At 36.6% G+C, this 27,934-nt stretch overlaps 1 protein-coding gene and 1 long non-coding RNA gene across 3 annotated transcripts; one reads left to right on the plus strand and one right to left on the minus strand.

Moving 5' to 3' along the window:
* bod1 (biorientation of chromosomes in cell division 1) lies at positions 1-14,312 on the minus strand. 2 transcript variants are annotated; one of them, XM_039775138.1, is made up of 4 exons: positions 13,996-14,311; positions 10,137-10,261; positions 3,739-3,938; positions 1-958 (listed from the first exon to the last, which is right to left on the minus strand). In XM_039775138.1, the coding sequence occupies exons 1-3, from the start codon at positions 14,140-14,142 to the stop codon at positions 3,740-3,742; spliced, it is 471 nt and encodes a 156-aa protein (XP_039631072.1). In that variant the 5' UTR covers positions 14,143-14,311; the 3' UTR covers positions 1-958; position 3,739. The 2 variants fall into 2 exon arrangements, with proteins under 2 accessions (XP_039631072.1, XP_039631073.1); XM_039775139.1 differs by lacking the exons at positions 1-958; positions 3,739-3,938 and adding an exon at positions 6,144-7,138 and having other exon boundaries at positions 13,996-14,312.
* On the plus strand, positions 14,091-27,934 carry LOC120542581. The gene is made up of 3 exons (XR_005636209.1): positions 14,091-14,179; positions 20,282-20,351; positions 27,694-27,934. It is a non-coding gene; the product is annotated as an uncharacterized LOC120542581 (long non-coding RNA).

Genomic DNA, 27,934 nt, shown 5'->3' on the forward strand with positions numbered 1-27,934 from the left:
TTAGACTGTTTAATCATTTAACAAAAAAAAAAATAATAATAATAATCATTCCACAATCTTTACAAATAAAGCAAAGAAATTATAGACCAATTTGGTCTACCCACTTTCAGCCAAGTAAGAAACTAAGGCTTTTAACTAAAATTTCAGTCTGTGATGGATGCACAACTCATCAACACAGGTCACATCATACTAAGCTCCTCCTGTCATGAACAGTTGCTACCCCAACTCCTACAAAGTAAATTTGTGGTGACATGAAACACATCACACAGGTTAAAGATTTTCTTAAAAGCACAAAGTACTCATGCAGAGGAGCACTCCAGTCCTTTCAGAGGGCGGCCCAGCCCAATCGCCCCAGTCTCAGTAGTTGTGGGAAATCCCTAACAGCAGTGCTGGCTGGACTCTACTCTTGGCACTCTTGGTGTATTTCAGGTTTTAGCAAATAAAAACCAATATAAACCCATTCCTGTTTAATGAAAAAAATCACACTTTCTGAAAAGTCAGTAATACAAAAATTTTCACACCTACCCAATTTTAAGGCCTTTGGCTCAAGTTTATTTTTTGTTTTATTCCTTCAACCCCAAAGCTGTAAAAAATCAAGTAGAAACCTCGATGTAGCAGCAAACAATTACAGCTAAAATTACTGTGCATTAAAAGATAGCATTCAGCCATTACAACCCTTATAGCATAGCTTCTAAAAATCCTTCATTTTTCACCTGAGAACATCATTTAGATCCCAGTGCCTAGTGGTATCACGGTGCACATTTCTTCACTTACTCTAGAGGTGCCTGCATTTACAGAAATTTCAGCACACAGCTCCTTTGGTCAAAATGCACTGCTGCAGATGTTCTTCTTAAACTGCAACCAATGCGATTACTCATTTAACACCGCGCAGTCCTCTTGGAAGATTTGTTTCCCTCCAATTCATCGTAACTTACATAGCCACATATGTTTTTGCAACCTGAAAGGAAAAAAAAATGCTATTTAGTTCTAGAGAAAATGCAACACATTACCTAACATTTAAAAAAATAAATTATCTTTGTAAGGAGTGTGTGGTAGAGTATAGTATGGAGTTAACAATTTTGACCGAGGACATGTGGAATGGCCTGCAAGGCTAACAAAGGTTGCCAGATGCAAAGATACCGTCAAGGAATAAACACTATTCTTAAACATATAGATAACCTTAGTGAAATAAAAACTAGGTGTGGAAACTCATGGCCTACTACAGGTCTGTATACTATAAACATAATTGATGTCTCCAAAGAGGAACAAAATTGGGGGATTGGTGGTTTGGTGGAAATGCAAACTCAGCAACAGTTTTTCCCAAGATTTTGCCCCCACTGGGCAAGAAACAGGCAAAGGTATACAGGTCTCTCTAATCATTAGCAGTAAAGGACTGGACGGGCACTAAGAGACGTTCTACCCAACATGTGCCAGCATGTGGCCACATCATCCTGGGGAATGAAAGAAAAAGATCAGGCCAAGTTGCACATTCATGTAAGAGGTTAACAAAAAGGCTAGTACTCCTTCATCTAACTGATGGGAGATGGCACATAGTCTCCGATTTGGACAGGGGCAATGATCGCTCCTTGGAAAAAAAAAATGCCTTGGTGATCTCACCTTTCTTGGGCTTTAGATGGTTCTGGAGTGCAGTAACCTCAAGGATGGGCAAGGGTGTGGCCTCTGCTCCTTTACAGGTATAACATCGGTACAAGTAAAGGAATAAAGAGCTACCTTAGGCAGATGCACTGAAAAGCAGTCTGGACAAGGCTACATGGCAAATGTTCAAAGACAGGAAGAAGGCTTGAAAGAGAGAGACACATGGAGAGAGGAAGGGAATTGCTTATAGTAGTACTGGGTGACAAGGTGGGCAAGTGTGTAAGTCACTCCAATTGTTAGGCATTGGAGAAGAATAAATAGTGACAAAATGTCACAATTGCTACATTCCATTTAGCTCTCCTGTTCTTTCATAGATCAAGCTTTCCCAAATATTGACTGCTGTAAACAAATGAGTATTGTAAGCAAGCACAGATATACTCAGTAAATGCAACGTACTTGTGAATAATAAGCACTGGCATCATAGGAATAATTACAGCCAACTGTGTTGAATTTATTTTAGGAGTCAAATTCCTAACAATCTATTAGTGTACATTTCTTTCTTATGTCTGCAGCAGCCTCCAGGAAAACTGAGAATGACTCAAAACTTTTTTTTTTTTTTAATAAGTTTTAATGCCAAAATGAAGAGGATCATCTATAATTTGGATAGATTGTATTTTCCAACAGCAATGATGTTGATCAAAAAAAGCAGAACATAAAAAAAAAATGTTCCAGCACTACAAGCAGACTTTAACGCCACCGTCTAAAATTCAGCCACATAGTTTATTAATTTGAGTGAATGAAAGATCAGCTAAGAAGCACCAATTCCCAATAATGTTATATAAACAACACATAACCATTAACAACCTGTTTACGCTACAACACAAGTTCGTTCCCAGCAGGCTACAAAAAACAAATATAGATAAAAAGAGACATTGCATTTTATTTATCAAAAGACAAGGAAGGCTCCAATTAAAACTGTGCAGTTAAGGATATATAAAAAAAAAATCAACACTCAAGGGAAAAAGATGCATCATCCTCTCCCACAATTATTTTCTTGAAGTTGTTTCCTTTATTCCAAACTGAAATCTGAAACAAGTGTTGCTTTTTGTAACGCAACTGAAATGTGCTTAAGTTAACCTCTGCATGTGTGTGTAAGCATGATATTCATTATACTGATGAGAAATTTGCATTGATAAGCTGATGTTTGCAGTGCTGCTTTCTTTGAATGTGTATGTCTTTAATTCCAAGGGCCGAGTCTGGACCAGACACCAGAGCATTGGCAAAAACACGCAACAGTGTGTTACCATCTAAATATTTCTTTAGCTTGCTAATATTAAGGCTTAACATTAATACATTTAATGTGTTTACATACTCATAACAGAACTATTAATATTTGTTTATATTCACTTCTTAATCATCCATTACTATTTAAGATTTTTTTCATACATGTGTATTTTTTTTTTTCTTTAAACAGGACATTTTTCTAAATTTTACATTTTTAATTTGAGTGGCGAGTGGTATATGGCTGTATTTTTAGAAGTTACATTTGTTTTTACAGCAAAATAGATAAAGAACACAAATATAAGTATGCTGTATCTATTATAAAATACACATATTAAACACTCTCATTTCTCAACTAAAGCACTGTTTAATAAATTCACATTAACAAATTTTAAATTGGTTCCCTGCAAAATGAGGGTTCTGCTATACGGTATGTCTAAAGAATACAGTATATGCAGTTTGTAAGTACAAATTAGAGCATAATGCAATTAATTAAAAATAATATTCCCCAATATAATATCAAAGGCAACAACTGAATCTCTCTCCTTTGTGCATTTTATTTAAGAAATGTATTATTTTTGTATACCTTTGGACTTGTGGTGTTATTTTGAGCACACAGGGACCCTATCCCTGCCTGTCTGAATATATACTGTACTTTTCAGGTTCCTTTCAAAATTTGACACTGACATAAAAAAAAAACATAAATCTACAGAACATGGAAACTAAACAAACAGGGACAGAACAGAGAATTCAAACAAAGAAATCTGTATTTGTGGAGCAGCCATGCTAACCACCACAACATCATACTACACATTATTTTATTTTATTTTTTTTTTTAAATAGAACTCCAGAATGTCCTACCTCAGGGTGTGCTGGGAGCAGTTGCTATGGGTTCTTGTTTCTCAGGATCCAAGTGTGCAGTTGGCATTGTTTCCTGCTTGTTCTCTGCAGTCAAATATTCGTGAATTGCATTTTCTATGTGTGGCCTAAAAATGTGATTTAACTTGGGGTCCACTACTTGAGCAATGATGCGCTCTACTCCAGCTTCCAGCATTCCTGACCTGCTCAGAATGCAGACACAGAAAATATTAAAGATCAGCACTGAAAAATTTCAAGGAGAAGGACAAGATACAAGTTTGCTAAAAACTCCAGACCTGTCTGCAGACAAACAAGTAAGCTCACCAACACATATCTTACACACACACAATTTACAGAAATTAAGTTTACAGTGTGTATTGCCAGGGTTAGGGAGCATTCAGGAAAGCACAATGCAGGAAAAGTCACAGAATGTATCCAAAGGACAAAAACTATTGTGGCAATATATATTTATAAATAAATGAAACAAATAAAAACTGAAAAGTTGTGTGTGTATGTGTGTATATATATATATATATATATATATATATATATATATACACACACACACACATACACACACACACATCTCTTCTTTGCTGTGAAGCTGCTAAATAAGATCTTGGTCTAACCAATTAACTCCAGAACTTACATAATTAGTTTGCTAGGACACACCTGTGTGCAATCAAAGTGTCACATGGTCTGTCACATGATGTCTGTGTCACTAGACCTGTTTTGAAAGGCTCATAACTGCAAAAGCACTAAGCAAGTAACATGAAGACCAAGAAGCACTCCAAAGAGGTCAGAGACAAAGTTGTTGAGAGTACACGTCAGGGATGGTTTAAAAAAAATCCCAAACTTTGAATATCCTATGGAGTACCATTAAATCCATTATAACAAAATGAAAGTATATGTAACCACTACAAACCTGACATTAATCATAGACACAACAAAGACCAAAATAACAATGAAGGAGCTGTAAAGATATCCACAGCAGAGAGGAGTATCTGTTCATAGGACCACTGTATACTTCCTGGTTCTCTGGTCAGATGTGACTAAAACTGAACTTTTTGGCCATCATGGGAAATGCCATGTATGGTGCAAACCCAACACTTCACTTTAGGAACGGTGTTCCCAGGGTTATGGGAAGTATGGCGACGGCAGCATCATGCCATGAGGATGTTTTGGCACGGACAGGAAAACTGTACAAGACTGAAGAAAAGATGGATGCATTAAACCGAGGATAACCTCTTTCAGAATGCCAGAGATTGGAGACTGGGGCAAAGGTTCACCTTCCAGCAGGACAATGACCTTGCTAAAGCTTAGCTGGGAGGTTTAAAGGGAAACATTTAAATGTCTTGGAATCACCTAGTCAAAACCCGGATGAATATGTTGCATGACTTGAAGATTGCTGTACACCAATGCAACCCATCTAACTTGGAGTTGGAGCAGTTTTGCTTTGAGGAAAGGGCGAAAATCCCAGTGGCTAGATGGGTTAAACTAATAATACCGATGCACACTCAGGATTTGTGTTTTTTGTCTTATTGTTTGTGTCACAGTAAAATATTTTGCTCCTTCAAAATGCACCAAAAACCCATTTTAATTCCAGGTGGGAATACAACAAACACAGCACATACACTGAGGGGGATGAGTATTTTCTCAAGGCACTGTATGCGACTCAGAATTAGCAGAGGATAATTGGACTACTGGTTAGTATTATGGGTATCTTGGGGTGTAGTAAAACCTCGTAACAGTGTACAACACAGTTGGTACATAGGGACTGGTTGACTGTTCAATATCAAGTACAAAGAGGACTAGCTGGAGATTATCAACTCTCCCAACCAACCTCTGAAGGGGACATAGTTAAGGTATGAACATAAGGACTATGCTCTCCCTTTTAAGGCAATAGGCCATTAAAAAGAGTTCCTTGGAGAGGCATCTCACTTAGGACAAATTGAAGGCTCAAGTGATGCTATGGGATACTGTACCATGTGTTAAAACACTGTGCATCAGCCTGGGAAGTAAGCAGGCAAATCTTTTATGTCAAGTGGATAGTCAGCTGTCCTCTCCCCTCACTAGAAGAACTACATAGTTCCTGTTGCCTCAGGAACATCAAGAAAATTCTTCAGGACCCATCACACCCAGGATATGCATTGTTTGAACGCCTGCCTTCAGGCAGACGTTTCAGATCCATAAAGACGAAGACAAATAGACTGAGAAACAGTTTCTATCCTTCAGCCATTACTATGCTGAATGCTGCTAAGTGGTCAATCTGACCTAGTGCACCTTCATGTTTACAATACAGCTCTAAGTTAACATTGGATAAGGGACAAGTGCAATATGATGCATATATGAGTGGAAAACATTGTTCTGCTGTTATGGACTATTTTAGTACTTATTTTATTCCCTTTTTCATTTTATTTTTAACTTGAGTAACTGTGTTTTTTATTTTAATTTTTTTTTGCACTGGAAAATTGCACCTAAAATTTCGTTGTACAACATCTCACTGCTACAACAACAATAAAGATTTTGATTTGATTGATTGACTTGATACGGTTTCTCTTTTTTGGCAGTTTCCTTCACTGAAGTGATGCTGGAAACACCATTCCAGGTCTGAATCTCTTCATCCACTGATGCCCCATAACACCCCTGCGATCTGACCCTTTGGGTGCACATTGTTCCCAGCAGACCTGCTTCACATGGTTCTCCTGGGGCCAGTGGCAATTCACTATGCCACACTTTTTCCCAGCTTCATGAGCCCAAAGCTATTAGCTATGGAGTGTTTGACATATTGATTTAGCTCTGCTGGCATCATCCGTGCACCAAGGCCAATGGAACTTGCTAGACGAAAAAGTGGTGGAGGAGCTGCTGAAGTAGCAGTCTCTTGTCAGTGGTTTCTTACTCTCCAGCAACTCCTCTGAAGTTCTAAATAATTCCATTATAGGGCTTTGTGGCACTCTGCACTTTATGAAGTTGGACAGTAGGACTTATTTTCATCCCATTTCTGACATCAATGTAACACCATTGCCAAGTGCCAGGATAGAACCTCTTACTCTTTCCTTAACACATTGACTACCCCAATAACAAAAGGCAAATGGTGAATTTGTTCAATAGTGAATTTCTTTGAATTTGACAATATTGTAAAACTCAGTGTTATTTTAATATAGTAATGAAATATTAATGAGCAAAACTCACAATGTTTATTTTCTTTAATATTCAAAACAAACTTGTGGTTGGCACATGGAACAGAAATTTCTCCCAACTTATATTTGGCAGTCAACATGTTAAAAGGAATGTTTATCATTGCAGGCTTGCTGGTTTTATAGGCATGCCTTCCGGTAGTGATAGAAAACGAGCTCTTACAAAGGGGTCACTCATCCTGGGCTGATGCATCTTGTCAGCGCTGCTACAATATTACAAAATTAAAAATTGTTATACATACAAGACTGGGGAAAAGCATTTGTTATGTTCATATGTATATACATACACACAAAAAGTCAAGACTTACACATGCAGGACAAATGATGTCAAATGCTTTAGCTGGTTGCAAAATGTTATATGGGGGTGGTTGGGGAAGAATCATTATTAGGGGAAAAACACATTATGTAGTTTATATCTAAGACATTAGTTACAGCTCCAGATCTACAGTAAATATTACACTAATGTCACAATCGGAAAGCATGCAATTGCTGCTCTGATCACCACTGAACATTGCTTTTTTCAGATTAGTTTGCAATTATAAATTTCAAATGAACCGAGTATTTCTGTAGAAAACTTGGTCCGTTTTTTTTGGTCACGTGCTTATTCTGCAGCTTACCAGTACCACCCTTCCCTTTTACCAGAATTTGTTTCAGGAAAATGGAGAAACACTTGTATCCTTAGGACACTGTGGCATATCCACATGGCATTGTATCTCCAAGAAAGAATCCTTATTTTTTAATATATCTATGCAAAGAAGTAGTAATAAAGGAAATTTAAAATTACACATTTCAACATTAGGCATCACTAGGTTACTTTCTAGTTTTACATTTTGCAGAGAGAAGGAAAAAAGTCTTTTACAAATTGTATTTTAAAACAAATCTAATGACAGACCAAAAAAAAAAATAAAAATCTAGAGATCTATTGATTCCTGCACATCATATTGGGGGGAAAAACACTGCTAGCAAATGTGATGCTCAACTTCATCCTGGAGGATGATAGATTAGCAAAAGTGGAATGACTCCCTTAACTTATTTAGTTAAGTTAGTTAAGGGAGTCATTCCACTTTTGCTAATCCATCATTCTCCAGGACACAACATTGATTTATATCTAATCTTTGTTAACAGCACTATGGACTACTTGACATATTGATTTTGGACTCCCCGTTTTGTCCTTTTGTTTTAACAGACAGTCATGGACTATCCTAAACACATGAATTTTGCTTTCAGTATGGTCATATATTCAATCTTGTATTTTGTTTCACAAAATCTCAGACATGTAATATAGAGAGCAGGCCATCATTAAGAGCAATGTGCCAATTTTACAGAAGATTTGCGAATTGTCAAATTTATTAACTATTTTGATGCGGTTAGGTCTGTTCTTTTAGCTGTAGTACCACAGCAGAGTTTGAAAGCTTAGTTGGCTGCTATGATATGAGTTAGTAAGTACTGCAATGGTGGTTGTGCTGAATGCAGTGGACTTCACATGTGTGTTTTAATGCATCAAATCAAGGCAGCAGGATAGCAATACAAGAACAAAAACATTATTTAGTCTCAAGGGTTGTCATGAATGCAGTTCAAATCCAGTTCCCTACCAGCTAAAAAAAATAACTGATAATGCCTTCAACTGCAGTTTTCCTAAGAGAAACGTTTGCATTATCTAAAATGTTGTTTAAGTTCACACATTAAGCCTTAAAGCAACTACTGTATGTTTTTCTAAACTTGCTTTCCTCTTTAAATCAGATTAAATACTATCACATTCAGTTTTGCAAGGGTATCAGTCTGGTGGAATCCCTTAGCTATGATCAGGCTCTGACTGGGTTAAATATAAATTAAAATTAGATTAGATAAAATTTTATCTCATGGGGAAATTCAGATGCATACAGCAGCAGAAACAAAATAAAAAAACAAAAAAGGGATTGGACATATTTTCATCCTATGATTCTGGTATGAACCCATTTAACTTTAACTTTTGTGTCTACCTGAAAGATAAGGGTAGCTAGTTTTCTTATAAATCCAGTCACATTTGTATTATAACTATGGTTCTATAAAGAGCACACATGTAATATCTTTCTTTGGAACAGTAAACAAATTTTTAATGGCATAATATTGTGGTATTTTTTCCCCTTTACTTACTTTTTGACCTCAGCACAATATCTAATAAAAAAGCCATTATGAGTGGCTCTGCAGGAACTGTCCTTGAATGTTTTTTGGTTCCCTTTTTCACATTAGCAGAAAATATTCTATTTCCTTGACCATTATCACTTCATACTCCAAAGTGACAATGTCTTTAATTTCTCATGGTACAATACTAGCACCTTTACTTCATACACTTTAATTGTTGCATTGTGCTGCAACAAATAAACACCTAGGCCTTAAATATCATCTTTGTGATGATACATACTTCTTTAGTATTGTATATAGCATCTTCAATTTCATGTTTAATGTAATTTTTTCTATTAAAAAGATTTTTTAGTACTGAGAACATATCACTTGCATTATATATAAATTCGTATAGCTAATATTAGATCAGAAATTTTGGGAATAACTATAGACTACTAAATTAGCATCTGAGGCACATATCAACAACATGATTAAAATTGCTTTTCTACATTTACCCGGTACAGCTTGATTGCATCCTTAGATAAATCTGAATTCGACTGTAATTAAAGTAGTTTGGCAATAGGACCTTTAGGGTATCTGCCTCATGGCTTTGTAATTCTCTCCCAAACTGTCTCAAAAATTCTGACTTATCCTCTACATGGTGGTTGAATGATCTTTATATTGAATGGGTGGTTTAAAAAAAATTACATCTCCTCCTGGCAGCTAATTTTTAACACCGAGATTGGATAAATGCAGCTGTTTTATGGATTAGGTAAAACACCATGACTGCGGTGGGGTTTGTTTCCTGCCTTGCGCTGTGTTGGTTGGGACCCCCCAACCCCCCCCAGTGACCCCGCAGTTAGGATATAGCAGGTTGGATAATGGATGGATGGAATATAAGGATATATATAAGGATTTCATTGCAGGGGTGTTTTTTTTTTTTTTTTTTATTTCTGTTAACAACCAAATTAAAAATTAGAAGAAGCTAATATGAAAGGGCTTTACAGATATGTTAGGATGTTATATTCCCGATCTCAACATACACTGACTTTACAGCATTTCCTGTTCAAATAGCATAATTTAGCATAGGAAATAAGCACTTACTGAATGACACTTTGCCGCAGGCCAGTGCGCACCTGATTCTTGTTTATGTTAGGATTCCACTCTTGCTTGTCTAAGTGTGTAGAAACAAAGTTGTCAACCTTCTGCTTCAAGTTCTGGTAAGCTGGCTAAGAAACAAAAAAAAAATAAAAATAGAAATGAAGGTCTCTTCTGTGCAAAGAACAAATCTAGAATTTAAAAAAAAAAAAAAAAAAAAAAAAAAAAACCAAAGTCTTTTAAATCTTCCCACTACATACTCTTGGGGATATGGGATGTAAATAACATAGTGATTAAACTTTAATGCCCGCTGGTGGCAGCACATGCACAACTTTTGAAGGATATCAACTCATACATGTGATTTTTCAACAAAAGGATGGTTGTCAAGAAAAATTTAAAAAGGCCTGGTGCATTAAGCATCAGAAAGAAAATGCACACACCTGGGTATCAACCTGATAGCTATTGTATTTTGTGCTTATAGATGTTAGATGATGTTTTGGACATAATCTTCAGTGATGCAGGAAAGTTAGGGAAAAACAAAATTCCAGTGCAAAAGCATAAAAATGTAACAAAATGTAATACTACCAATATTTGTTTCTATATAAATACAATGTAAACTCTAAAGTTATGCAGTCTGTTTTATTAAAATACTTCAAGGCAAATTGTAGTTTTAAAAACCAGATGTGAAGCTTTCTTTAAAGCTTTGCTGTTTTTGTGAATGAAAACCCTGTGCCCAAAACATCAATAAAATTGGGCCATGTCTGTCTTGGTGGGTTTTTGCATTTAAAAAAAAAAAAAAAATTTGTTTAGTGTTCATACAAGAACAAAATTACTTGCACAATTGTTTCGTTGTGTAACGGAACCATATTTACGATGCACTTTGTATGGTGTACCCTTTAAAATACAGCTATATCAGTGCACGAACCCAACCTCCTTCTATCAAAGAATATACCATAGGTATAATTTTATACAGATTTAACAGTTTAGTACCTAGATTTCACACTTTCAATGTATAAATTTTAAAAACTGGCCCTCGCTTCAATATAACCTATTACCACGTATCTTATCAAAAAAATATATACCTATATAGTTGGTCAGCTACTTTCAAATTTAATTTTTCCTTAATCTAGATTTTTCCTTTACACACATACAAACAAATAAGTGCATAAATTGTGTAATAAAGTATAATGACACAGGGAAAAAGGACACGAAGAAAAGGAGGTACAAAAAGGCATGGAACGCCAAGAAACCAGCTGAAATCTGTCAGTATTTAGAAACCAATCCTGCCCCTTATCAGTGCAAATTAATATCAGTTGGTTAAGTCTTAATTGATGGCCTATAAAAAGGTTTCTCATTGCCAAGATGTCACACAAGAAGCATCTCATGATGGGTAAAAAGCAAAGAGTTCTCTCAAGACCTTTGCAACCGTATTGTTGCAAAACATACTGATGGCATTGGTTACAGACATATTTCTAAACTTCTGAATGTTCCAGTGAGCACCATTGACGCCATAATCCAGAAGGGAAAAAGAATATTGTTTCACCATAAATAAATATCGGCCATGACCACATGCTCCTCGCAAGATTTCTGATAGAAGATTCAAAAGAATAATCAGAAGAGTTGTCCAAGAGCCAATGACCATTTGCGGAGAGCTTCAGAAAGACCCGAAATTAGCAGGTACAGTTGTTTCAAAGAAAGCAATAAGTAATACACTCAACTGCCATGGCCTCTATGCACGCTCCCTGTGCAAGACTCCACTGCTGAAGGAAAAGCATGTTGAAGCTCACTTAAAGTTTGCTGCACAAAATCTGGACAAGCCAATGAAATACTGGGAAAATACAGCCTGGTCAGATTAGACCAAAACTAAACTCTTTGGATGGCATTGCACACACCAGGTTTGGAGGAGAAATGGCACTGCACATTACCCCAAAAACACCATACTAACAGTGAAGTTTGGAGGTGGGAACATCATGGTGTGGGGGCTATATTTCAGCATATGGTACTGGCAGACTCCATATAATTGAAGGAAGGACAAATGGAGAAATGTACTGGGACATTCTTGAGAAGAATCTGTTGCCATCTACCAGGATGCTGAAGATGAAATGAGGGTGGACATTTCAGCAAGACAATGACCCCAAACATGCAGCCAAGGAAACTCTCAACTGGTTTCAGAAAAAGAAAATAAAGCTGGTAGAATGGCCCAGTCAATCACCCAACTTCAATCCAATTGAAAATCTATGGAAAAAAAGAACTGAAGATCAGAGTTCATACAAGAGGCCCCCTGATCCTTCAAGATTTGAAAACAGTTTGTGTGGAGAATGGGCCAAAATCACACCTGAGCAATGCATGCGACGATCTTCTCCACACAGGAGGAGTCTCGAAGCTGTCATTACCCACAAAGGCTTTTCTGCTAAGTATTAAATACATTTCAGTAATTATGTTTAATACTTTTTCCCTGTGTCATTTCACTTTATCACACAACTTAATTTATGGACTTTGTTTGTGTGGATCACTTGGGTTGTTAACATCTGGTGAAAATTTCATGTCAATAGCCCCATTAGAAATATTTACTGAGAAAAACTGATGCAATCAATACTATTTTTCACCACTGTATCTGACTTTACTCAATGAAAGGAGCAACAGAGCAGGTCAATGTAGTTGCTAGTTAAAGTCAGTAAAAGTAACATGAACAAAAACTAAAGGCTTTTAACATTATCAAGTTTCAAGGGAATGATTAACTGACAAAGAAGCGCTAGGGTCAAGTAATTACCTGTATTTAGTGAAACAACAAATCCTCAAGTTGCATGGCTGAAATGCATATTCAGAGTACTGTAGTCTTGTCGGCTTGGTGCATTATTAACTGCCTAACTTCTAAACTATATGAACAAACTTGATCACTCCTTAAAAGTAACAAAAATTGCGAACTTTAAAAAACAGGTGTTTTCACGTTACCTTATTATCAACTAAATTGTGTGAGGTGTATTCTTAATGACGAGAATGGAATTTTATAAAATTGTATCGCATCTTGGGGGAAAAAAAAAACACTCTGAAAGCAAAACACGGCGGAACTGAGGTATTCAAGTGCAGTTCGGTTAAGCATTTTTAGCAGTAAACGTACAAATCCGCGACTTTTCAGCAGGCAAACGGACACCGTCACTCCGAGGGCCCCAGCAAATAACCGAAAAAGACCGCGAGTCTGTGGATAGGGTCTACTGCTGCAGTGCATTGTGGGGGATGAAACCCTACTACTAGATAAAATGGCACGTGCATTGGGAAAGACGGCTTATTCGCATTCCAACGCATGTACAGTTACAAAAGTTTGCATTTGGAATGACATAAAAGGATTTTGTAAAGGTGATAGATCGACAGTACTCCGCTTTGTAACCCGGAAGCAACAGAAATGCGGAAATAAAACGGACAGCTGCTGAACCGGGCATTCACTTCACTTATTTTCAATTACATCAAGACGTAGCTATGCGGATTACCGGAGTCGCGGCAACTGACACATCGTTAGTGAAGCGCACTGAAATCCGACATACTCATGTCTACAGGATTTAGTTGGAAACCTTCCTAACATGAGTAATCTGCTTTAGTGTGCGTGGAAAAAACAACATATTAGCAGTTCATTCGTTTAACAACATCACTGTGCCTCTCACAATAAATACAGGCTATTCCAAAACACACTTCTATGAGACGTCTCCATTGACTCTTGTATCATTCCACACGATATCTGTCGTAAAGGGGTGCTGGTAACACACGGTGGAAATTCCGAAAGGCCAGCTTCTTCTTCTTCGTCTTCTTCCCTGTCGCTTTCTTACCGAGTGCACTTTTACATACAAAGGCCGCAGTGGCGGCCTCGAATTACCTTAGTGTCCACGTCGGCTAAGCAGTCCCTACGGAACTCGTCGAACAGGCCGCGATTCTTCAGATGATCCACAATCAGGCCTATGAGCTGCGGGTCTCCGGGTGGCAAATTCGCCGCGCAGCTACTGCTTCCATTGTTTTCAGCCATCACTTTCCAACAGGAAGCTTCTACTCGACCGCTTCAGGTATGCGACAGGTGTATTAATAAGGAGCTGTCCGTTGTGACAAAGCCGGGAATAATACATTAATGAAGCCTACTTCCCGCTGCAGCACGGGATTTGTAGTTTTCTAGTTTCCTGCTTCTCGCATGGGGGCGGGATAAGTGTATGAACTACGAATCCCATTCAGCATTGGGAGTGGCATGCTTTTATCTCTGCAGCCTGTACTTTCTCCATACAGTTTGATGAATTTAGCTGTTCTTGCTGTATGTAATTTTCATGATAGTTTAGTGTTTGTTCTATCAATGAACCTTGATAGTAATATGCTTTAAAAGTATCCTTTGCATTACTCAATGTGTTTTACTCAATTTTTATTCAGGTTACGTTAGATTATTAGAATGGGCATGTAGTTTCGGAACTGTTTTCTTCATTCTACAGTCTGAGTGTACACCACGCATTAGTAACACTGAAAGTTAAATAAGGCAAAACCTCCATGTGCTTTAAGCTTCTGAAGCAGGGATTTGTTTCATGCAGGGTTTTTCCATGTTCCTAATACAAGTAAAGGAATATTGTTTTTAAGTTTTTTTTAAGGATAATACAGGGATACAATGAGAGTAACTCACCTTTCTATGTGTATTATGTGTATAATAAGAGGTCAAACAGTTTGCCAAAATGGGATTTGTACTTTGATTGGCGGATGTAAATGTAGCTTTTTATGAGACTAAAGCTGTGAAAATAAAACCGGTGAAGATTTGTTTCAGGAAAATGTAATTTGCTACACATTTCACACAGCGTGCAGAATATCTTTGCAATTCTTTCCAAAAGAAAAAGTTGTAGAATGACATACTGTGAAATAAAAACTCGTGTAACCCATAAACTACATAGGATAAAAGTGCATGTGAAGAAATTAATTTTTGAATATAACATGAGAAAGATTTATACAACTCCAGCAAAAATTTTGTACCCTGACAAATTCCCCAAATTTTCATCAGTGGCTGTGTCTAGCAATAGTGTGTCCTTGGCCAAATACTGCTTTAAAATGTCCCATTAGGAATGCACACTGCATTAGAAAATCACCAGCACATAATTACTAGATGTTTACCTTATTTAAATGGCATAAGAGTAAGTGAAAGAAATGTTGTAGTTCTTGGGAGCAAGAAAATATGTGGTTAAAGCAAAACGATGGAACAAGTTGTTTTGATATTGATGACAGATAATTGTGTGTTGCAGTGAACTGCCATTATCTGGGCCACGATATGGGTTTGCTTGATCCAGAAAAGATGACTGTAGTAGTACCACCAATAACATGTTATCAAATAAACCACTTAATCAAATTCAAGGTTGGTGTCCATCACAAGGGCCTCTAACACCCACTGGTCCATTTTGTTATTGCCAATATACCTAATATTCACAACTTTGGCTCTGTTGCTGGAAGACCCTCAGAGACAGAGATATATTACAAGATAACACACATTGACAATGATCAGCCATTGGTTATAGTGAGGAGACAGGTATATGACCTACTCAAGGCAAAAGCAGAATGAGTCTGTAACTTACTACCGGAGAGGGCTTTCTATAGCTTGAAAATAACTGAGTTACGTCACACGTCTTGGCCTTCTGTGATACAGAGAGAGGACAGTGTTATTTGATGTCGGCAACTTCTGGCTGCAAGGATTATTGTTACAAATGTCATGAGGAAAACAAGAAACATGAGGCAAACAACTTATTGTGTTTTTCAGATACTGACATCGGGTAAATGCAAAAAAGAGAGATAATGATACATGATCAAAAGCTGTTTAACTTCGGAGAAAGTTGATTAGCTAAAACGTTGCTTAGATTAATAAAACAGAAATGGCCAGCTCATATAAAAAATGTGATACAAATATGTCCAGTTTGGCCACTGTAGATTCACAATCAGTGGTTAAGAACTGATAACACATGGTAATTATGTTATGATATCATACTCGGTGAGAAAGAATATACTGAACTTTATTGTTGACATACATTAAAAACTGTCAAAATGTAGAGAGATGACTAATACATTGGTAAAGTGGATGAGTTTTTCATGACTAATTTCTTTTTTTTGTGAGTTGGAAGAACTCAGAATAGCAGGCCAAGATGCTTTTTGGCAAAATGTTACGTATCAAGAATGGGAACAAAAACCTGGAGTGGATTGGGGTTAGCAAGAAGAACATGTAGCCTTTATGGCTAATTCTTATAAAGTTAATCTGTAGGAGCCATTTCTTTCAAAAGGTAGGAGCAAACTAATAAGAGTGATGTTTAATAATTTTATAAATTCAGAAGGCTATGAGCCCACAATGGAATAGGATGTTAAAAAGAAAATTAATTTTATGATGGTGGGTGAAAGAGGTCCATGGGTGAGGATAGATGCAAAATCCAGATAAGGCAGAGAAGCTGCATCAGCAAGAGTCAGGTTTGCCATAAAGCAAAAAATATGTGCAAATGAAAATTTATATTTATATAGTTCACCATACGTTTAACAATATTTGGTAACTGTCTTCAGGGAGAAAGAGTCAAAGATGTGCAGAAAGCTATGTTCTAAATGTATAACTTAGAATATATGTATGTTCTAGTGACACACAATGCCTTTTGTTTGTCTCACCCAACAACAACAACAACATTTATTTATATAACACATTTTCATACAAAAAATGTAGCTCAAAGTGCTTTATAAAATGAAGAATAGAAAATAAAATAATTCAATATTAATTAACATAGAATAAGTAAGGTCCGATGGCCAGGGTGGACAGAAAAAACAAAAAAAAAACTCCAGATGGCTTGAGAAAAAAAAAAAAAATCTGCAGGGATTCCAGACCATGAGACCGCCCAGTCCCCTCTGGGCAATCTACCTAACATAAATGAAACAGTCCTGTTTGTAGTTAGGGTTCTCACGGAACCCTACTTCTCCTTGAACCATTTCCATATTAGCTGCACTGGTACAGATGTGTCTCGCATCCAAACTTATTTCCTCTGAACCTTTTACTCATTATGTTCCCTTTGGGGAAAAAAAAGCTTTGAGTTTAGCAGAGGAAATCAATGAAATTTCTATGCTCTTTGACAATCTTATTTCTACTTATTTCATTGTTGTTTTTGGCAGATGTCTATTTACAAGTAAAATTTTGCAAACAAGGGTTACATGGTGGTACAGTGGCTGCCTTGAAACAAGGATCCAGGGTTCAGTTCCCAGGTGCTGACTGTGTGCAGTTTGCATGTTTCCCATGTGTCCACATGGGTTTTCTCCATGTGCTCTGATTTCTTCCCACAGTCCAAAGACATAAAGGTTAGGTGGATTGGCCTCTTATGTGTGTTTGTTGTACACACTGCAATGAACTGACACCCTGTCCAGGGATTGTTCTTGCCTTGTGCTCAGTGCTTGCTTGGATAGGCTTCAGCATCCCTGTGACACTGCACCGGATAAGCACGATAGGAAAATCAATGGATGGAAGTTGTAAACAGAATAGCTTATTTCTTCAGACATGTGTGATTCGTAAATAAATCTACAGTACATTTGCATTATAAAGAAGCACACACAAGACATACAATCTGGAAGAAAGACATCAGATGATGAGTAATGAAAGGTGTACCTTTTAAAGTGATTCTGGCTGTATTAGCTAAGGGAAAGCTAAGATAATTGTGAGACACTTTATTGGTACAGCAAACTAGCATTTAGGGTGTCATGATACCATTTTATTTAGTGCAATCTCATATTTTGGACATTAATTTTAGAACATGCAATCTCTCCACATTTATTACCAGGAATTGACCAAGGTGTATACTCTAGAGAAATGTGATTTATTATCACTACTCGAGCTTGTATTATAAAGCACCTGCATTGGATGGAGTACAGTATTCTTGTAATCCAAGATCTATAAAGTGCAGAAAGATAAGAAGACTGCCATCTTTGCTGAAACCTGCTCAAGATTAAGAGTTTTGCCACTGTGTGTTACAGCTCAAGTTTAACTCTGAAAAGCAGTCAATGAGATACAGTACATTAAACTTTTATCTCATTTGGTGCATTTGAGTGCCCAGGTATCTGCATTTGCGTTCATATGTTTGGTGCATTTGCTTTTCTTGTGTTGATAGTTTTTATACAACTTTAGCCAGTTTTGCTCTTCTGAGTCCTTTGAATAAGAATTAAATAAAATATATAACATGCCTGACAAAATAAAGAACAGGTATATGGTAGGAAGCAAAAAAACAATGTAATAAATATGACTTCATTATACTTTCTTCTTGAACTATTACATATTAATTAACAGCCTAATTACTGGAGGTACAAGTTATCTCTTACATATTGTTTTTATTCTGTACTGAAAGATTCTATTACTTGTCAGAATGGTATAATTTAACTTTTATAGTGCAGAGGATGAGGAGGATCATTAAGGATTTGATGAAGCCCTTTTAGAATTAAGGCTTGCACATAGCAGTTCCAAAGATGTTTAATCATCTCATCCACTACTATGCTTGCTGCTTTAATCAATAACTGTATTTTAAATTTATGTTAAGCACACATGTTTTAGTTTAAAGAAAAGGGTGCACTCTGTAAAGCATAAAACATAAATAAGTATACCAATTATCGCTATCGCTGAAATGGTTACGTCTATGAAAGACAAACAACTTGTGTTGAATTCCTTAATTGTATTCAGGGCACAATCAGTTGATCATGAAAGTGGATTTTCAGATATTTGTAGGATATGACATTCTAAATCAATATTCCATTTTTTGAGCAGATGGGAACACTGTTCTTTTCTTTCTGAAGTCTATGACACTTGTTTCATTCCCTTCACATTTACCTTAAGGTTACCAGAAGATAATTTAATAAAATGTGATGTCCTTCGTTTAAAGCCACTCTTGGAATGCATCAGATTTTTTAAAAAGCCCCCCATTGCTGTTTCATTACCATATTTAAATATAAGCAAGTCAAAGAACTTTGACACTAGTCAGCAGAAGCAGTTAAATTGCAGTAAAAACACGGCTATAATCTATTCAGAGAAAACATGACTAGATTTTATGCTTTCTCAATATGATCAAAGATGCTGTTTAGATTTGCTAACAGCATCTTCAACTCCTCTTACTGCTCCAGACTAATTTGTGTCAAAGAGAGGTGTAAACTTTAAGGGGAAATATTTCTGTATAATCTGCTCAGATCAGTTAATTGATTCAGAGGTTAGAGTAACTGAGTATAAGTAATTTATTTTCCTTTATCTATTGATTTGAGACTTTTGGATGTTTTCCTGTCCCTTCAAAAACATAAAAGACTGCTATGCTATCTATTTACCACTGAAACGGGTTTGCAAAAATGTACACTAACTGGTCTATGTATGCTTTTGAGAATTTACATCTGATATCACATTGGCTATAAGTTTTGCCTGGATTACACATTTAAATTGTGATCAAACAGTGTCAACGTTTATCTCAGTATCTGTATTACTCATATTTTTATACTATTTTAGAGCAAAGATGGCTTGACCAGCCAGTGTGATTTATGGTCTCTCAGCATCTTAGTCAATGGACTACACAGCCATACTTCTCTGGATGTTTTAGGTCCAGATTCCTTTTCTATAGCATTTAGATGATGTTTTTATCTAAAGTACACTTCTGTTGTTTTCTCTCTTTATTCTCAGGCTTATTCTCATACTTCTCAATACTACAGTATTTGATCTGTTATTAGCAGACTAAAATTCCTTCTGTCATGCTTTTTTATACCTGTTTTGCATTTGTTTACCTTTACTTTTTTGTGTTTTCTTACCTTCACCTAAGAAAAAAATTAATTAGTCAGAGAAGGGTTATAGTTTGACCCTTTTCCATACACTTCATCTTTTCTTGAAGTGCAAATTTTCTTGAATGCAATCATTGTGAATCAGATAATTTTAGAAGCTGAGTTAGATAAAGCAAAGATTTATTCCAAAATGCTGCTCCACTAACATTCAACATTATGTGACATTGGGTAATAGTAAAAATATGTAAAATCACTGCTCACAAGGGGCTTATTTATCATAATTGAAATTATATTTATGTGTACTGTATTTGAAAGTTAATTTGAGGGGATAACTTACTTGAATTATTTAAGCAGTATTGAGCATGTTTCTCATGTATGTTTTTGTCTAGATTTTGTTTAGATTATACAACCTTTATGGAGATTTGGTTTTCAGACTCCTCGATTTCAAAACTTCAAAAGGTAGGTTCAGTGTTGTAACAAAACGTTTGTATGGCTGTGTTTTTGCCTTTACTTTATTGAAGGTGAAATGTTTGATAACATAATATTAAGGCAGCATAACATTAATAGCATTATTTCAGTGCCCTTTTAGAGACATATAGAGGTGGTCTGAGCTTTTTCTGTTTTGTTTTATGATCTCCTTTTATATAGTGGTATACTCTGACTGCTGTGTGTTAGTTTTCTGTATGAGTGCCAGTGTTACCCTACACATGTTTGATCAGAACAACCTGCATCTTGCACACTACAGTTCACACCTGCAATGTTTGCATTGGGCAGTTTTTAATATGTTGCTCACGCATTCTCCCACATATTTGTTGTGAATTGTAATCGCGCATCAGCCACCCAGTGAAACTCCAGCGTCTCCACTGCTTAATTTGTTCTGACACAATCCCTATGTAAAACTCCATGAAAACATACACAGAAGATGTCAGCTGCACTGTCTGGTGGCTAAACAGCTAGATTCTGCATTACCAAGCTAATAACTAAGGTTTGAATTTTGATGTGGGCAGAAAAGACTTTTGTTTAAAGTTCTAATGCCCTTAACGAACATGTTTTTGGCAAACTTAACCCATAGAGCTTAAGCAAAACCTGTGGTCTTTATTAGTATCCTGGTGAGTTAATGAAATCTTTATCAAAGTGCTTTTTAACATGGCATAAAGTGGATTGGTTCAATCGCACAGTGGTACTGTTGCTGCCTCACAACCTAATATGTCCTAGACAGCGATTCATGAAGAGTTTGGATGAACATTCTCAGAGCTCTGGAAAAAACCCACATGTTTCACATTCCAGGTATCATCTTAAGTTTTCCGTCAGTTATTCACAATTCATGTTGGCCAGATTACCTGCAAAACTGTGTGCTTGTGGGTTGATTTTCTGATTTTCTCATCTTAGAGAGAGAAACAGAAAAGACTTAAAAAAATGATAAACAGATTTGCCTGCATGTGAAAATGCTTTAACTTTAACATTTGTATGTGTTGTGATGACATGCTCACTGTGTCTAAATCAAGATATGTCTGTCTTAATTTTACTTGCAACAGTTAATACCAATGCCACTGTTTCAGACTTTTTGTGAGGGATTGAACTTAAGTACAGTACAGTTATGTATTTATTTATGTGATTTGGGGTTTCCTTTCCACTTACATAATGCTGTTTTTATTCATGCTACATTTTTTGTCACCTTTTTCTTTATAAATGTGATTATCTTTTGTGTTCTTTAGGGAACACACCACACCCCAAACACCCAGGCACGATCAAACCATACTGTCACATGTTTAAGGAAAGATGTTTTTATTCAGACAAAGTATCTTTTATAGGTTTTTGTCACAGGATAAATCAGTTACAGTTCCGTTTTGTTTCATTTCTTTCCTTTCCTCTACTCTCCACCATTACTTTTCAACATGAACCCTGGAGTACTTCCTGTGCAATAGGAGGGACCACATGGAGACACTTCCACTGGGTCTGGTGGAACCTGTCTGTAACAGTGGAGCCTGCTCCTAGCAGCTTTCAGTTTTCTCTTAAAGCCTGACTAACAACGCTGAACCGGCACTGGTATGAATGATCATAAGCATGTCACAGTCCTCTCTGAGATGGGCTGGTGCCTTATCCAAAATTGTTTTGAGCCTGGTGGGCTATGCTGCCAAAATAGGTTGTGACTCTCTAATGAAGTAAATGAGGGCGAATGTCTAAAACAAACTAAAGGAAGACTATGCACATAAACTTCTTATTAATGACCTTGGTTACTCTTACCTGAGCATAGCATTCCCACCTAATGCCATTCAGACAAATAAGTCTATAATCGTAATTACCTATGTGAAATTTACTTATCACTTCTTTCTCCATAAGATTGGTCCTCAGCATTTCCAGACTCAAGTGTGGGCTGAATAGAGCACAGTTCCTTTAGTTTGTAGTCTGGCTGTTTGCTTTGCGATAGCAGAGAATGTTTAAGCAATCTTGGAAGTTAAGTTCCAAAACATTTTCTACAGGAATGATAGGTACATAGTAACTGTCACACTGACATGCTCACTTTGTACCAGATAATTTTAATTTTGAATGAAAAAGTCATCCAATAAACAGTATTAACATGGCGTGTTAATGGCAAAAAAGGAAATGTATACACTAGTCACTGACATGTAACTGTAGGATTTTGGCAAGGGCATAGTATTCTTTAATAACAGAGAGAAGATAGAAACTGGTGTTCAATAAAATCAATGGTCTAAAATTATGTTTTTTTTGTCATTCGGACACATGGAGCAGAAGTAAGTACAGCGGGAGAAAACCAATGAAAGGCCAGATCCAAGACAAATATTGCTGATTATTTTTTATTTGCACATTTTTAACCATAAATAGGACTTTGGTACTTTGGCACTAGGTAAAAGTTAATAAGCCAAAAAGGGGACTAGAATATAAGACAGTGTGAAGACTTTGCTTAGATCAGAAATATTACAGGCTGCAGAGACACTATGTGTGTGAAGCTGCCAAAGGTATTTCTCCAAGAAGTCTGATATAATACTGTGAAGTCAGAAAAAAGGAGAAAACAGTTTGGAGGCGGGTGTCACCTGTATATGGCAAGGCAGACATTATCAGAAAAGCAGCAGTAAGAAACGTATGGGCTGTGATGTCACCATATTGACAGGCAATTTCCCACTGTCTGTATGGTGTGAAGATATCAATCTATCTCTCAACGTCGACATCCAGCCCACATCCCACTCAGCATCAACAGTTCAGTTGTGAAGACTGTTAGAAGTACCAAGTTCCTCAGTGTGCACATAACTGAGGAACTTACGTGGACACATAACACCTCATCACTAATCAAGAAAGCCCAGCAGAGACTACACTTCCTGAGGCGGCTGAAGTGAGCAAGTCTTCCTCCTTCCATCCTCACCATGTACTACAGAGGCACCATTGAGAGTGTTCTGACCAGCTGCATCACTGTCTGGTATAGCAACTGCAACATATCCGACCGCAAGCGCCTGCAAAGGATAGTGAAGACAGCAGAGAACATTATTGGGGTACCTCTCCCTTCACTACAGGACATATTTTACAAATGCAGTGTCCGCAAGGCCTATAGCATTGTGCAGGACCCCATAAACCGCTTACATGGACTTTTCACACTTCTCCCATCCAAGAGAAGATATACTGCAGCATCAGAGGCAGATCTGCCAGGCTGCAGGATGGTTTTTACCCCCAAGCTGTCAGACTCCTTAACACCAGGCCACCCCCTGGGAACTTCCACACTGCCTCAACCACCTCTAAAAACAGAACTTTTATACATGCAAGCCACTTTCCTGCATGTAGAAAAGAACTGAAAATCTCATACTGACCTTTAAGTATTTTGCACACTGCACTTTGACATTCTTTGATATCCTTCTGCTGTGAAACATTCTGACCTGTCATTTACACGTCTTAAACAACTATTATCATACACTGTCATGTTGCCATTTCTGTACTACCTCACACTGTGCTGTATTATCTATATCTATTATTTATTTATTATATTACATATTTATTGACTATATTTATGTATATAGATTGCACAATACCATACATTGCATCAATGTTCATATTGCTTACTACATGTCAATATTGCTGCTGCTTCTTTGTCTTGTCTTTGCACAATGTCTTATCTTGTTTGTGTTTTAATCTTAATTTTAAATTTTAATTTCATTGTATTTTTTTATTTTTTATTAGCATTTCATGTTGTTACACTGTGGACCCTGAGCTTCACAATTTCATCTATCTGTATACTGTACTTGTGTATGGTTGAGATGACAATAAAGTTCACTTTGACATTGACTTTGAACTTACTTGTACAGTGACACAAAGAATATGCTTTGTGGAGTTCACCTATACCTGAAACTACACTTACAATCACATAGGACCAGTTTCTCCAGTTATTAGACTAAACCATGCAACTTTAAGGTTTTTAGAGGAAACCCAGAGTAATTAGAGAAAAATTCTTGCAGGCACTTAGATAAGAAGCAAACCCCATATAGACATTGGCCCAGCTTAAGATTTGGTACCGTAAATGCATAACAATTTATTTTTCTTTGAATTATTTTATTATTTTACTTTCTAAAATGCTTTAATATAATGCCCACTAAAAAGACACATAAAAGGTACTAAGTAAAATTGGGAATGATGACCCCCCCAGGTGCTATGTTGTAATTGCATTGCTTAGAGCTGTCATTGCAAGACTAAAGCTGTCATGGCTCATAATGTGGTTTTAGAGAGAGAACCTAATTAGGAAGAAGTAAATCTATACCTCAGATGCTAGTGTTGCCAAGCAACTTAGCAGAGCAATTAGCTGATGAGGAAAAAAAAAACAAGAAAGCTCATCCCATTTAAAATTTAGACACCTGGCCAGCCTAGTGGCTTGGCTGACCAAATGACAAGGATGCAGATTCAGTCTCTCCCTCTTATTCTAATAGTGTTCAATTTTATGAAGTATGTAAATATCTGTAACATTACTCCTTTCTTAGTACTTTAAATATTTCAGCTAAATTATCAAAAAATGGATGAACTTTATTCTGAGTATGGTAATTCCTTCATCCTGTCACAGTATGGTGTTTACACATTCTCCCATTGTCAAGGTAAATTTTCTGTGGTCACTTGGGTTTCCACGTACGTCAGAGTTGACTGGCAACACTAGTCTGGTTTGGTATGCACAATTGTGGTTGAGTGTATGGGTGTGTTCTATAAAAGACAGCTGTATACCATGCAACTATACCATAGACCCTTGTGCTCTAATACAGAGAGAATTGTCTCATGAATATCAGATTCTCCATTATGTAGTGACAACAGTACAAAAAGACCTGTCCTGGCAAACACTCATAGCATCTACACAAGTCTCCCAAAGGGGAGGCACTGGGGTTTGTGCCAATCCACACATTTAATAGAAAGTCCTTTCCAAAAGAGGTGAACATGATGTGTCTTTGAGATCTCCTTCACTTAAATTATTTCCATGGCAGAACTGTATATGTATGTCTGTGTTTAGAAACATAGTCTTTAGGCTTTTTGACATATAACACATTTTCTTTGTTTTGCATTTCTGCATTTATTATTTCCCCTTTTGCTAAGGTCTGATTTTTAGCTCATTTACTCCACTAAAGACACGACGATTGAATGCATGGTACAATTTCCTGTTATTTTACACTAGAGGGAGTGCTTCTGCAAGTAAAAGATGTGCCTATTGGACAGTTCTAGAGAAAAAAAAGGTTTGGAAACATACATGCACTTGTTCGAGTGTCTCTGTTCTCAAGTGTCATTGGGGGTCCCTTCTGTCATTCCGTTATCTGCATGCAACTGTGGAAGGCACTTAAAATACATATTAGTTAAATCTCTATTTAGATGGATGAACATGCAGGCACGTGTGTACTTTCTCTAGACATACTTTTTAGTAGGTCAACATTTCTGTATTAAAAATATTTTGTTTATTGGTCTTATGTAATATTCTAATTTTCTGAGACACAGAATTTTGAGTTTTCATTAACTGTAGGCCATAATCAGCAAAATGAAAATAAATAAACACTTGAAATATATCACTATGTGTAATGAATCAATATAATATATGAGTTTTACTCTTTGAATTGAATTACTGAAATAAATTAACTTTGAATTAAATTACTGAAATAAATTAACTTTTCAATGATAAACTTTTAAATGATATTCTAATTTATTGAGATGCTCCTGTACATGGTCTTAACATACATGTGATATACTGTATATTGTTTCTTTGGGTGTTTTCATTTCCTGTGTTCTCAGTAGTGTTCTCAGCACATCATGTTTTGGTGAACTGAAATGAATGATAAAGCCCAGCAAATGTTGACTAAGTCCTGGGTACTGGGTGTCAAAAAGCTGCAGCAAGCTGTAGTTTAACGATGAAAAAAAGAATGAAATTCAGGCCAAAATACTGAAGTCTAATGTATTCACAATACTGAGATGCCCAGCCAAGTGGGAAGAAATGAAACTGAATACGCCTTGTAAAATGCTTGTTGAAGGGAGTGTTTGGATAAGCCATTGTGTTGTCAGTTTGCCGTGTCACATGACAGATTCACATGCCACAGAGAGGCAAAAATATGTTTGCAGTTCCTGCCGATTCATGCTCATACATCCTTGGTGTAAAGTGAACAGTGAGGTAGCTGCTGTCTGTTGTGTGTCAACGGCAGGCCACAGCTGTTGGGCCTTGGAGTGTTGGTAGGGAGGGTGAGTAATGGGAGAGAGGGAGGGAGTGATAGAGGCAGAGAAAATGGACAGAGAAATGCAAAGAAGTAAGAGAGGGAAGAGGATTGAAGAGAGAGTGAGACAGACGGGGAAATCTGCAAAAACAGAAGAGAGAATTGTATGAGAGAGAGGAGCATTGGAAGCAGATTTAATGTAAGTACTGTATAAAGAACAGAATAAAGGGAAAAGAAAAAGGACAAGAAAATGTGTCTGACATTATTAACATCTATCTATCTATCATAAAAACTAGGCACCCTAGCTCTCCTCCTAGGTCTAAGTTTATTGCAGAAGCCAAAGTTACATAATTCAATTGCAAGTCAAACTTGTCCATACTTGGCAGAAAACAACTACTGTTGTCTGTCAACCCAGTCGGATGCCTTTGAACTGTAAGAAAAAATGTACATAAATATATGGAGAACCCAACTGGGACCCATGATAAGAGTCAAATGCTTTTTAAAATGCTGTGTGGCAGCAGGACTAACCAATGTTACACTATACAGCCTAATGTTATTGTTGACATTAATAATAATGACCATAAGGTCCAGTGTCATGGAGCAATGCACTATTGGTTTTGCTTGTGGATTCCATTTTTTCTGTATACTTAAATCATTATGTTAAGATTTTAGTAGATGTAGACACCAGCATTTAAAGTTAATTCAAGTTCTAGAAACTGTGATATTCAAATTAATCAGGCAACTGTTTGACTGGCTATGCCTGATATTCCATTAATCATCATTTAAAATACATTTTCCTGTTCTAAGCATATGGAGTCACTCTTCGGGTGTTAGCCTATTTCTAAGATTCACTATTTTATCATCAACTATAGATTTCTTTCTTGTGGTTCTTTTAAGTGTGTTCCTGCTTTTGCATAGAATGTTTCCTTTCCAAGTTAATTAGACAAGACCTGCAAATAATGCTTCAGATGCATTTCATGTAGTACTGATCCAAGCTATACAATGTTAAATGAACGTGAAAATGTTACCATTCTCAATAAAAAAAACTCCTTGACACCTGATTTATGCTGAAACAAAAGCTGGATATGTGTGCTTAATATTCTAATATGTTTGTTCTGTTCCTGTTGCAGGATGCTGTCCTCTGGGATTCAAGCACACCCACTTGATTCCAAGCCCTACATAGTCAAGAATATTTTTTTTCGTTTAGTATAGAATGTTGATGGATGTGCACCCTAATAAATGCATTATGTTTAATCATAGTAATAACATTGTGAGCAATATTTCTGTTTACTTCATATGTTTATTAGGCACTGGCATCTTTCATTTGGTTGTATCTTCTAAAATGCCTTTGTGACAATAAATTTGAACTTT

The sequence above is a fragment of the Polypterus senegalus genome, chromosome 13 (genome assembly GCF_016835505.1).
Source record: "Polypterus senegalus isolate Bchr_013 chromosome 13, ASM1683550v1, whole genome shotgun sequence".
Taxonomy (NCBI): Eukaryota; Metazoa; Chordata; class Cladistia; order Polypteriformes; family Polypteridae; genus Polypterus; species Polypterus senegalus.